The following is a 13,420-nucleotide window of genomic DNA, read 5'->3' on the forward strand; positions in this document are numbered from 1 at the left end:
AGAGTGGGGAGGCATCGAAAGGAATGCGAGTAGGCCTTGCCAGGAAAGAAGTTTGCTGCTTCTGAAATGTTTTGGTCTTAGCCAGTGGCAGGATTGATCGATTGCAGTTAGCAGAGCGTCTTCTGTGCAGCCTGTCCAAGCATCTGCTTCTGCAGTGCTGCACAACTGTTGCTCAAATTCACTCTCCCTTTCGAGTCATCATCTCTGAAGAGCCAGCGAAAAATCCCTTCAAGCCACCCGAAGTATCCTAACAGCTTTCAAGTCCCTTCAAGGAGGGTCCTTAACATTTCCCCTTACCCCCTGCCTGGGTTCAAACTTCAACTCCCAGGGTTCGCCCAAGGCCCTCCCCTTGCCCTGTCATCTAATGAATATGCAAATACCACATAATTGGCAGCCAATGGCGTGGGTTCTGGTCACATGGTGCCCATGGTAGGTGAGCGGACAGAAGTTGTGTGTCGGTGAACAGAGACAGCTCTCAGTCTGGGGCGAGCGCTTGAGTGAGCGTGGACGGATGCTTGGGCAGTAGTCCCTGCGGCGGCGGCGGCGGCGGCAGGGGAGGGGAAGGGGGAGGGCCCCGAGGGCTACACACGCTCACACTTTCAAGTTCCCTTGGAGGGAGAGGAGGTGGGGCTGCAGAAAGAGGAGGCCAGGAGCAGTTCCATCCGTCCCGTCCCGTCTGCCCCTTTTCTTCTTGCTCCCTGCACCTTGGCTCTGCGAGAGTTGAGGGTTCGGGTGGTAGTCCGCGGCAGTGAGGGCAAGAGGGTCAGGAGAGTGGGCAGCGGAGCCAGGGGTGCGGGGGAAGATGCCCATCCTGCTGTTCCTCATAGACACGTCCGCCTCTATGAACCAGCGCACTGACTTGGGCACCTCCTATTTGGACATTGCCAAAGGCGCTGTGGAGTTATTCTTGAAGGTAAAGGGAGGGGAGGGGAGAGCTGGGGAGAACTCCCGAGGGATGGGGGTGGTGGTGGATCTAGGTGCTTCTGTAACGTCCGTGTCGCCCCCTCCTCCCTCCTTCCCTTCGCGGCCCCCTCCGTCATCCCTCGTCACGCAGCTGCGCGCCCGGGACCCGGCCAGCCGCGGAGACAGGTACATGCTGGTCACCTACGACGAACCCCCGTACTGCATCAAGGTAAAGGGGCCCTTGAGGGCGTGGGCGGGCGGGAAGCGGGAGCCAGGCGCCCGCGGCTGCCGCCCCTGCCCCCGCCCGAGGCGGTGCTGCGGTGCCCGGCGGGGCGCGCGGGCCGGGCGGGGGCGCGCGGAGGGCTTGGCGGAGCTGCGGCGGCGCCCGCGGCCGGGGCCGGGGGACGCGGGAGGGGCGGCCGCGGGGCAAACGGCTGGGTGTGGGGGGGTGGGGGGGGCCGCCGAGCCGGTGGCGGCGCCGACCGCAGCGGCCTCGGAACATGGCGGACATTTTGCTTTTGTATGAGCCAGAGAGGGAGACTGAGGGCGCTGCTGAGATGGAAGGGAGGGAGGGGAGGGAGGGGGGGGAAGGAGGGCCCGAGACCCGGAGGGAGGCCGCGGGGTGGGCCCGCCCCCTCGGGGTGCACCGGGCGCGGCGGCGGCGGCGGCGGCCGAGAGGCCGGGCGGGCCGAGCGACTCCGCCCAGAGGTGCTGCCGGCCCGGCGCGCGGGCTCTCCGGGCGCCGGCTCCTCCTCCGGCCCTGCCTCCCCCCGCTCCCCGCGCCTCCCGCTCTTCCTCCCGCTGCCCTCCCCTTCCTGCTGAGAGCGTGGCCGAGCCAGCCGCCGGCCCTCGGAGAGGAGACGGAGCCTGTGCACGACTGTGGTCTCTCCCCCGCCCCTCCCGATGGCAGATCTGCCCGCGGAGCGAGCCTCCCCAGCCTCAGACCCGGAGAAACTTCTCATTTCCCCGCCCCCCGGGATCGGTCCGCTCCAGCCCGCTCGCGGGCACCTCCGCTGTTAGTGTTTCATCGCCGACTCCGGCGAAGCCGCGGCGGGCTGGGGCGGGGACGTGCTGATTGGAACTCACACGGGGCCCGAGCTTTTTAGGGACCTGGCCTACCTATTTACATCCTAAATTAGGTTGCTGTTAGCCACGTAGGGATTTGTCCCGGGAGAAGAAAGGAAGGGGGAGGACTCGACTGCGCGCGGCTGCAGTAGCCAAATTCGATGATTGGATCCACGGCACTCTGACCTACAGGCGAAAAGGAGGGAGGATTTAACCTCCGTGGGGGTAGTTAATTTATGTTCCGAATGGTGAGGGGATAAAGAACTTCCTTGCCTGCAGTGGCCCGATAAAGTAGAACGCAGACTATCAAATCAACCTGCATGAGAGTCCTGCTTGCATGTTGAAATTTCAGAAATGCATTATTACCATAATCCTTGACGTCTTTTGCGAGACGCCTTCTTTTTCTCAGAATCATCTTAATAGTGCTGGGGAGCAGCAGTCTGGATGTGTTGTAATCCGTTTTCAGGCGAGGGAAGTGTTTAAAAGAATGGAACCTACCAAAACCGAATGGTTGGCCAGAGAGAGTGTGCCTTCAGAAATAAATCCAAAGGGAGGCTTTAATCTTGTAACTCGGAGCTTGGGTTAGCAGTTCGATTGGTGGGTTCCCCTCCAAACTGTTCTGGATTGGAGGTTTTGTTTTTAGTTTTCGATTTATCTATATTAAAAACTGCAGCGAGTAGACAGCTTTCAAAATGCCATAAGCTTTTAAAAAATGTCAGTTTCCCAAAAGGGTGTGACCATTTTTTTTTTCCACATAGAAAAGCAGATGTTTGTACATCCTAAGTCTGAAAGCCTACACCCTTTGAGTACTAATGCAGATAAGAACCCACCATCTGTAGTGTGGCCATTGGAAATTCTCTTTAATTTGAAGTAGTAAAAAGGATAAGCCACAAAGCAGTGTGGCTTTTTTTTTTTTCTTGAAAGGATAACTTATTTAACATTTTTGATATAGAAACATTTCATGGCAATATTTACAGAATCTTTGGAAAGGAAAAAGAAAGTCTCCCCCCCTCCCCCTTAACAACCATCATGCATCTTAACCACGTATACATATTACTTTGTGTTCTTGCTTTCCCCACCTATTTTGTCCCATGAATTATTCCGGGTTGCCACATAGTCTTCATACTTAAAATTTTTAGTGGCTGCGTAACTTATCCATGGTATTTTGGAGGCTCCAGATAGTTCTGGGAACAGAGGGGAAAAGTTGGATCTTGTTTTTAGTGGAAACTTCATCTGTTAGCTCATTTTATCCTGCCATGTTATAGATCACATTTTTTCCCCTTAAGGAAAAAAAAAAAAAAAGGCGTCCTTCCAAGTTGAATTTGATCCTTGTTTTCTGCCGTAGGTCAGGTATGGGAAGGCACTTTGGGTAATGCTTTTAATTACCGATCATTAGTTGCCTTCTTATTTAGGCTTGATGCTTTTCCAAGGTTCGCTCAGGGTTTTCATTTTCATCTCACAAGATAACTCCATGTGCTAGAAGATGGCTCATGGTTAATGATCTTAATGATGTTTCTGTCATGTTGCTGTGTGTACCTGAATCACTAATGATCCGCATCTTTGGTAGCATTTTCTTTTTCGGAGTCTCCTCAGCCACTCTCTCCTTGCCTTCCCCCCAACCCTCCCCTCAGCATGTGGTAACTATTTGTTCTTTGGCTTTTAGGATCTAGGCATTTGGAAGGCCTGACATTTTAGAACATCTGGTGAATTTTTCTTAAAATTTAGTTGAGTCTTTCATTAGCTGATAGCTGGGAGCCAGAAAGGTCTGTTTTCCGTCACATGGATTATCAAAAAGGTCTTTCTTTGATTGTCAGCGGGCATCTTAGTTCCTACTTGAAACTTCACGCTTTGTTAAGAGCCTGGGTCCCTTCAGCCAAGTGATGTTATATATAGGGCTTATTGGTAGCTTATTTTCTGCAGAATACTGTGTTCTGTTATTTCTCAGTTGCTCTACAGTTGGAGGGCCATTGTTTATCTCTTCTCAAAATAACTGCTTATTTCTCAGGTCTTGGTTATATACAGCTCCAAACACTGCAGAGAGAATTTTTTTTTTCTACTAGAAGATTCAGTTCTGTTCGTGGTGTAACAGGCAGGAGTTGTGCATTTGGTTGGGAGGTTTTTTTCTAATAGGCGTGGAACTATTCCCAGTGTATCCACTTACAGGCTCTGACAATAAATCTTGTGAAAAGTTACAGTGACTGGAATTCTTCTCTAATGTATACTGTTGGAGTACATGAATATAGTGTTTCACCTAGGACTTAGTAACTTCTTACTGCATCTCCCCTAGGAATGGCTTTGTGCTCTTTTAAAATTAGTCATACCTGTTACTTGCAGTCGGCTTGGCAGGGATGGAATGAGGTTTGATTTGGGGACCGTATGAAAAGCATATGGAATGCAAGCATTTTGTGCGACATCTGTTTCAAGCATTGCTTTGTAGACCGGTTTTATACACAGTGTCACAAGTGTTAACACTACTTTTATAAAATACAGCCTTAGTGTACACAGCTGGGATGAAACCCTGTTTAATATTTTATTTTATTATTTTTTAAAGATGTTATTTACTTATTTATTTATTAGAGAGAGAAACAGCACGAAAGGGGAGAGGGTCAGAGGGAGAAGCAGACTCCCCGCCGAGCGGGGAGCCCGATGCGGGGCTCGATCCCAGGACTCCAGGATCATGACCTGAGCCAAAGGCAGACGCTTAACGACTGAGCCACCCAGGCGCCCCCTGTTTAATATTTTAAATTTCTAGTGTAACCATATAAGACTAATACAGGGTTTTTTTAAAAAAAGTGGGGCTTGTTTTGCATACTGGTTCTTAATAGTTTGGCTGAGGTTCTGCTGTCTTGTATGTTTTGTTTTGCTATGAATCATAATTTCCTTTTATTCAGTGAATAGCTGAGGTAAGCTTGTCGCTGCTACTAGTTCTGAGCAAGCTGAAGGCTCCGAGAAGAAAGTGAGCCATGAGACTGGGGGATATAATAAATATTCAAAATGGTTTGATGTTTGAAGCTACTTTCTTAAAATGATTTCTTTTTTATTGAAGGAAATGCTTTTTTAACATAAAACTGAGTCACTTTTCTAAAAATAGCTGAAACACATTTATAAATAGTGGGCAGAAGTTGTTTTTTTTTTTTTTTTTATAAATAGGAAGAGATGTTTCAAAGAAATATCCCAAGTCTGTAATTTGAAAACACAGAGCACTTGAAAAAGTGAAATTTTCCCTTGAGTGTTGCTTTTTCACATCCTGTAGCTAGTTTTGTTCACTGGTAGCTGCATGCCCGAGTCCACATGTGTCAGCAAAGGCAGCAGTTTGGCTTACAGATTTAGGAAGTAAACTTAATGCTCTTTAAATGATCTGTGTTCCAAACATGTATTGGTAGTTTAACTAAGGTATCACTTTTTCCTATGCCCCGGAGTATAGGTGATGGGCCTTATTTGGACAAAAGAGTGACTTAGAGGGGAGCCTTTCACTGTGGCTGGAAGCTAAGGAAGTGCTTTTGGGTGAACCGGTAGCAATGGGGGCCTGTGAGAGCACCCTGAGACAAGAAGGTGCACTCGAATCTCAAAATGCCACAAAGGGGGTGCATTGACTTCTATGATGAACTGTGTCTCCCCTGACCTTGCTTCCTTTTCAGCTTTCATTGGCCATTCCGAAGCATGCGATGATAGGCATTTTGCAATAACAAAAGGGGAGAGGAACCATTCACACAATGAAAAGGCAACCTACTGAATGGGGAGAAAATACTTGCAAATCATGTATCTGGATAAGGCATTGATGTCCAACATCTATAAAGAACTCATCCAACTCAATAGCAAAAAACCAATCATCTGACTTAAAAATGGGCAGAGGAGGGGCATCTGGGTGGCTCAGTGGGTTAAGCGTCTGCTTTTGGCTCAGGCCATGATCCCAGGGTCCCACATTGGGCTCCTCGCTCAGCGGTGGCCTGCTTCTCCCTCTCCCTCTGCCACTCCCCCTGCTTGTGCTCTCTTGCACTCTGTCAAATTAATAAATAAAATCCCTAAAAAATGGGGATCTGAATTGACATTTCTTCAAAGAAGACGTCCAGATGGCCAACAGGTACATGAAAAGATGCTCAACATCCTTCAGCATCAGGGAAATGCATATCAAAACCACAATGAGGTATCACCTCACATGTGTTAATTAATGACTATTATCAAAAAGACAAGAGATAACAAGTGTTGGCGGGATGTGGAGAAGAGGGAAACTTGTGTGCTGTGAGTGGGAATGCAAACTGGTGCAGCCACTCTGGAAAACAGTATGGAGGTTCCTCAAAGAATTAAAAATAGAAATACCCTTCTGGGTATTTATCTGAAGATCATAAAAACAATGACTCAAAAGACACCTGCACCCTCCAGCCCCCTAGGTTTATTGCAGTATTATTTACAATAGCTAAGTATGGAAGGGACATAAGTGTCCATCGATGGATGAATGGATAGATAGTGATACGTATATTATTCAGCCACACAAAAGAAGGAAATCTTGCCATTTGCAAAACATGGATTATGCTCAGTGGAATAAGTCAGGCAGAGAAAGACAAGTACCATGTGGTCTCACTTATGTGCGGAAGCCAAAACAAAAACAAAACCCAAGGAAACAGATCAGTAGTTGTCAGAGGCAGGAGTTGGGAGGTGGGCAAAATGGGTGAAGGGGTCAAAAGTTACAGACTTCCAGTTATAAAATAAATAAGTCATGGGGATGTAATGTATGGCATGGTGATTATAGTTGATAATAGTGTTATTGCATATTTGAAAGTTGCTAAGAGAGTAAATCTTAAAAGTTCTTATCATAAGAAAAAAAGAAAATAATTTTGTAACTGTGTATGGTGATGGGTGTTAACCAGACTTATTGTGGTGATCATTTTGTAGTATATACAAATACGAAATCAACATGTTGTATTCCTGAAACTAATATAACGATGTATCAGTTATACATACATAGGTAGGAAGTAAATGCTTACAGACTTTTGTCCAACCTATGAATTAAATACAGTTTACTGGAAAGAATTTTCTTTTCTTTTTTAAAAGATTTAATTAATTTATTTATTTGAGAGAGAGAGTGTGCGAGCACATGCTGGGGTGGGAGGGCAGAGGGAGAACCAGACTCCCCACTGAGCAGGGAGCCCTATAGGGGCTTAATCCCAGGACCCTGAGATCATGACCTGAGCTGAAGGCTGACACTTAACCGACTTGAGCCACCCAGACGCCCCTGGAATGAATTTTCTGAGTGAGGTACTCTGAGTGGTAACACTTTTCCTTTATACGAGGAATTAGAACTTTAGTGAAAGCTTATCCAGAAAACCCTTCATCGCTCAAGTATATGCCACTCTATCTGTACTTTTGTTGGTGGTTTTGTTTTGCAGTGAACAAAATTCCATGTTAAAAAAAAAAAAAAAGCAAAGTTTTCCGTAGAAGATTCGGCACGACCTGGCGGATGATGGGGGAGTGCTGACAGAATTGTGGAGGCCAGTCTGTTCCTATCCCAAACCTCTCCTCTGTCCATTCATTGTCGCTCAGCTGGTCTCCCTACTTCCGCTCTTGCTCCCCACTGATTCCTCCCCTTCCTTGCCACTAAATTGGTCATCCTCAAAATAAAACAAAGTAAAATAAAGTCATCCCCCTACTAAAAGATTTTACTTCAGTGGCTCCCCCAGTACATTTCGGAGTAGAATCCAGGCTCCTCCAAGGGCTCCGTGATCTAGTTTACCTTCCCAGCTGTGCCTTCTCTTGGACCTTAGGCTCCAGCCACAGTGAGAAAGTAGGCTGTCTTCCCCAGACTCACTATGCCTCTTGTTGATCCCTCTGCCTGGGACACACTTGGCCTGACATTCTATATGTCTTCATTCCATATTCTCCAAAGTCATCCTGCCCCTCTGCTCCACCTCTACTCCAAAGGGCATAACAACTCCCACCGTGATCCTGCAACACTGTCCGGACCTCAACTCCAGCAGTCAGCACGGCATACGGTGATTCTCAGTGCTCACGTGAGCTTTTTAAGGCCCCATATTTGAACTTCTCTCTACTTGTGCCCCGGGCACCTAGGGAGTGCCTGGATTTTAGCAGGTACTCAATGAATGGGAGAAAAAGGTCTCAAGCAGTATGAAATGTGACAGCTACCCAGTCCTGCTCCAGTTTCTGCTACTCTTCCTTCAGAGGGTGATCGCTATTAACGGATTGACGTGTTTAATGTTGATGACAGCTAGCGTTTTCGCTTAGGTTCAGGTTTATAATTTGGGAGAACTGTGTCTTTGACAAGACCAATGTATGTGCATCCCCTTTCTTTTGTTGGTTGAAGTATAACTTATCTACTGAGATACATCCATCTTAACGACCTGACTCCTTTTTACAAACCTTTCTATGTTCGTGTAACCACTGCCCCAGGGCCAGCTACAGAACATTTCCGTCACCGCAGAAAATGCTTCTTGCGTCTTCCTGCAATCCCTTCCTCCCCTGCAGGTAACTGTTGGTCTGGCTTTTATCACCACGGTGGTGATAGGATCAAAGTGGTGTTTACAGAAGAGAAATCTGACAGTGGATCACCACCACAACCGTCTAGGGCCCTACGATCTAGGCCTGAAAGACCTGGCCCAAGGGGAGACCAGAAGGGTAAAAGTCATGGTCCTAGTCATCAAGGGTCATGAGAATGGTCCTTGGAAAAAAGGTGACTGGAGAATGTGGATGAAGGTATGGGATGTGTCAAGAGCAGTGGACCCTTAACCAACAGATTGGAGGTGAGGGAAGGGGGTGGGCAAGATACAAACAGAATTCAGGTTCTCCAGTCAGGATTGTAACTAGCTGTGACTGGGTCACAAAAGGACTTTGAAACCTCCAAGCCAGAGTGTGTACATTTTTCCGGGGATGAAGAGCTAGGAGACGGAGCTGAAGAGAAATGGGGCTAGACTTGTCTGTGCGCTTGTTCGGTGATTATTCCCAGTGGTGGAGGATGAGGTGGGCTGGGGAGAGGGACATAGGAAAGGTGGGAGGGGACCCAGAAGATGTGGTTGAAATTGCCTAGTTTTGCATTAGTGCTGACCACCTGAGAGCTCTTGGCCTTGAGGCTGGGCTTGGGGTGGGAGGGATGGCAGAAAGGCAGGGCACATGGGAGGAAAGGGCAACTCCTGTCCTCCGCAGGTTGCCTGTGCTTCAGGAAGATAATTAGAACTGCTTCTGAGACAGGGCTCTTAGTTTCACAGAGCGATCAAACGTGGCGTCCAGTTCCCTTTTGCCAAGAGCATAAATGAGAGATCCAGGCGGTCCCTTTGTGTGTGTATTGGGAGGTGGGAACACACTAACTCCTGGATACAATGTTCTAAATGGTGATTAGGTTCCCAGACCTTCCTCCCCAGGAAAGCCTTTTTAACCCTTAATGTCGCTTAGCCCAGAACTATTGTGTTGGTCATTGTTTCTATGGGGAAATGGATTTGGGTTTCCAGGGTGATTTGTTAAAAACACATCCTTCCCCTCTTCCTCACAACTCCTGGTGACTAGTGAGTGGTCCCAGGGAGGGGTAGGGACACTCTAAGGGCTCCAGTAAGGAGGATGAAGGGCTGAGGTGGCAGTGAGGGTAGGCATAGCTCTTCAAATACACCATTCGTGTTTTATTTTTTTAAATCTTTTTAATTCATTTATTATACACACACACACACACACGTATTTTAGAGAGGGAGAAAGAGAGAGGGAGGGGAGGAACAGAGGGAGAGGGAGAGAGAGAATCTTAAGCAGTCTTCATGCCCAGCAGGGGCTCGATCTCATGACCCTGAGATCCTGATCTGAGCCCAAATCGAGAGTTGTACGCTTAACCGACTGAGCCACCCAGGCACCCCTCCATTCATGTTTTAGATCGGCCATATTTACACCGTTCAGTACAGCACCTACTGGGCACATTTGGTGATCAAGCGCTTGAAAGGCGGCTAGTCTGAATCAAGATGTGCTGTAGGTGTAAATTAAACACTTGATTTTGAAGACTCAGTACAAAAATATATAAAGTATCTCAACAGTTTTTGGGTTGATTATAAGTTTAAGCAATCATACTCTTCGTATATTGGGTTAAGTAAAATATACTATCACTTTCACCTATTTCTGTTTTTTAAAATGTGGCTACTTAAAAATATAAAATGACATATGTGGCTTGCACTATATTTCTGTTAGACAGCAGTGTTAATTTATATTCTTTCTTAAGATATTTATGACGTTCATGTCCTAGAAACTATTTGCTAAGGAGGCTCTTTTCCCTTGAAGTTCTGTTTAAAATTAACAGCATAATGGACTCATTTGTGCATGAAAGGTTATCATACAGTTCAGAGTTGATGGGTTGATAACCCTCAGCCCTGGGGCAAAATATGAAAGCATCCCATTCTTGTTTGAATTGAAAGCCAGTTGGGTCGCTTAGACTTTTGGATGCAGTTGGTGATCCAACTGGTTGGGTTAGAAGTGTTTTCCTAGGCTAAGTACAATAGAATATATGTGTGAACTCCTAATGTAACTCCAGGAATGCAGAATTCTGTTTGTAATATGTGCTCGCCAGTGGCCCTAAATGTTGCATGCTTTTAGTGTTATTAGAAATATGGGACATAGCCCTGATTCGATTTATAGAGCTTCTTGGCCCAAGAATCCTTAGGAACAGCATTCATCAAGAAAAGTAGGATAAAGGATAAATTCTCTAGCTTGGCATAGTATAAAACCTAAGAAACAAAGGGGGGTTTGTATCCCTGCTCTTATTGAAGGCGTTCTCGATGTTTCCTAGCCAGAGCCCTTGTCTTATATCATTAAAAGGAGGGGGGAGGCCCAGGTCCACATGATAGGAGAGCTCCCGTGATTATTCCTCTCTCTAACCTTGGTCCCCCTAATGGGGGTTACAGAAGTGAAGTGACTACGTTATCTTGTTGCTACTGTAATGATTCCCACTTAAGGAAGAAATAGCAATGTTCAGTCCTGAGTCTGGACGAAAGTGCAGACGTACTGCTGAAGGGCACGTATTTTACAGACCTAGTTTTGGGACCTCCTAAAACCCACTGTGTTGTCATCGAAAGCGTTATCTGGCTTTTACAGATATGATTGGCCTTATAACTACTTTCTTATAATTCTGAACAATAAATACAGTGGCTTTCTAATAATAGCAGCTGACATTTATTGAGTCATGCCTATGTACAGGGCAATTTGCCAGTGAATATAAAGCACTTATTTCATTTATCTTCCCGACCAGGCTAACTCAGAGAAACCGGGGCCCAGAGGTTACTTATAACACAGCCGAATAGTAACCCGGGACTGTCTCTACTCCAGAGCCTTCGCTAAATGAGCCACTTGACTTTTCCTATCAGTCATGGGAGAGCATTCCTTTTAATAACTTCTCACTGGTATTTTCCCATTCTGATACGCGTCCTGGAGCCATGTTTTTTAGACAGAATTATCATGCTCTTATTTATAGTTGTTCTTGATATAGCAGTGCTTGGTATTAGAGCAAAGCACTCAGTGAATGAAAGTTATGACTGCCAGGGTTGCTAGTTTTATTTTATTTTTTTTCCTGACTATTTCTAGGTGAATATCACGGTGCATTCGTTTGTGAAATGGTTTGGCGTTTGATGTCCCCCGGTTCTGCCCCTACCAGGACGGCGTGTGGAGGTGGTAGAGATTGAGATAGTAGAGATTGAGATAGTAGCTGTATGTTGGGGGTGGAGCTTGAGGGCCGGTCCCCCGGTCTTCCGGGGCTGAGTCCGCCCTATAGGAAGAGTGGGAGGCTTGAAAAAGCAACAGGGCAGTCTCTGCCTAGCTTAGCGGCTTCCAGAATCTGATCTGCCACTTTCACTTTATGAATCTCCTGATACATGTTTTTCTCCTAAGGAAAAGAAAGATGTTCAAGATACACCACAGTAACCATTTCGTTTCTTCTAATCCATAACCTGTGGGGAGGCAGAGTGGTTTTGTAAAAGGCTGGAAGGTGCCAGAAGCACCCTTGCAGTGTTTTAGGCATTGGCCTGTGCCTTACCTAATGCTACCTTCTTGATTCCCTCCACATCACCCAGTCTCCCCAGGCCCCTGACCCCTGCCATAACCAGGTCACTTGTATTTCTTCCTGCTTAGTTAGGTTGGGAGAGGTGGACTTCAAAGAAGGAATGGAGATGCACCCTCCCCGCCCCCGCTGCCCCCAGCCACTGGGGTCTTAACCGGAGAAAAGGCGTATGAAGACTTTCGTGCTAATGTGCCTGATGTCGGGAGGAAAAGTGGAGTGCCATTTCTTTCTTTCTTTTTTTTTTTTAAGATTTTATTTATTTATTTGAGAGAGAGAATGAGAGAGACAGAGAGCATGAGGGGGGGGCAGAGGGAGAAGCAGACTCCCTGCCGAGCAGGGAGCCCGATGCAGGACTCGATGCGGGACTCGATCCAGGGACTCCAGGATCATGACCTGAGCCGAAGGCAGTCGCTTAACCAACTGAGCCACCCAGGCGCCCCGGAGTGCCATTTCTTAAACCATGTTTGCCTGATTATACTCGTCATTAATGGCATTTGCTCTCTCATTATCTATATCCTGACCTGTAGGTTAAACAGTTCAGTAAACTTAGTACCAAGAGCCAGACTCTGGACTTGAGTGCTAATGAACAAAAGACCGAAAGCATTTGTGTTTGTGCAAGTAAGGAACAGTACTAGTGAGAAAAGTAAATATGATTTCTCAAGGTCTTAGGATTCACTATATAGCTACTTGGGCCAATTTACTCATGTTTATTCTCTTTGCTCTTGACCACGTTTGGAACTGTTAATACTCCTTCCTTCCAGAAACTGCCTGCCTCCTCTATATTCTTTCCCTGTCTTCCAAATCCACTCTCTTGGTCAATGTATCTGACCTCATTCATGGTTTCTAATATTTCTTCCACACGGATGCCTCTCCATCTTCAGCTTCTTACTTAGCTGACTACAGGACATCTCCACTTGGCTGTCTCTCCTGCCCTTAGCTCATGGTGGGCACATCAGGAAGACCCTGTGGCCCTGAACCTATCCCCTCTTCCATATTCCCCAGCTTTTAGTCACCCAGGGTTGAAAGCCAGGCATTATTCAGCTTTGACCCTGTCCTTCCATTTCTTCTAAGACCTGTCCATCATCCCTTTGAAATATCTCTTACATATGTTCCTTCAACTCAATTTCCGGCTGCCATCACTTGAGGCCGGGTCCTGACCTTTTGAGCTTTGACCACTATAACAGCCTTCGACTTGGTCTCCCCAGTGCCTCCCAAATTCCTATGCTTCCCACACTGACCGCTAACTTTCTAAAAAAGCTGGTTTCATCATATTCACTTCCTTCCCCCGCCCAGGTCTTCAAAGCTTCCCCAGGGCCTATGGGTGCCATCCTGGGCCCTCTGGGATGTGCTCCATGCGTGTGTATAAAACGTATTCCCCATCATTTCCCCACAGGAGCCCCGCGCTTCAGCCAGACTTGTCTCTTC

General features: G+C 46.9%; 1 protein-coding gene across 15 annotated transcripts in view; it reads left to right on the forward strand.

Annotated features, from left to right (window-relative positions):
* The first annotated feature begins 526 nt into the window (after positions 1-526).
* The window catches only part of LOC123849904 (integrator complex subunit 6-like), a 52,947-nt gene continuing 40,053 nt past the window's right edge, over positions 527-13,420 (forward strand). For 3 of the 15 annotated variants that reach the window (XM_064574610.1, XM_064574612.1, XM_064574617.1), the window contains exons 1-2: positions 561-913; positions 1,055-1,132. In XM_064574610.1, the coding sequence (XP_064430680.1) occupies positions 803-913; positions 1,055-1,132 (189 nt within the window). In that variant the 5' untranslated portion in view covers positions 561-802. Of the gene's footprint in view, positions 914-1,054; positions 1,133-13,420 lie in introns of all 15 variants that reach the window. The other 12 variants (XM_064574616.1, XM_064574615.1, XM_064574611.1 and 9 more) reach the window with 10 other exon arrangements.

Source organism: Mirounga angustirostris, unplaced genomic scaffold, assembly GCF_029215605.1.
Source record: "Mirounga angustirostris isolate CCGP_5_RB_7025 unplaced genomic scaffold, mMirAng1.0.hap1 SCAF_11, whole genome shotgun sequence".
NCBI classification, from domain to species: Eukaryota; Metazoa; Chordata; class Mammalia; order Carnivora; family Phocidae; genus Mirounga; species Mirounga angustirostris.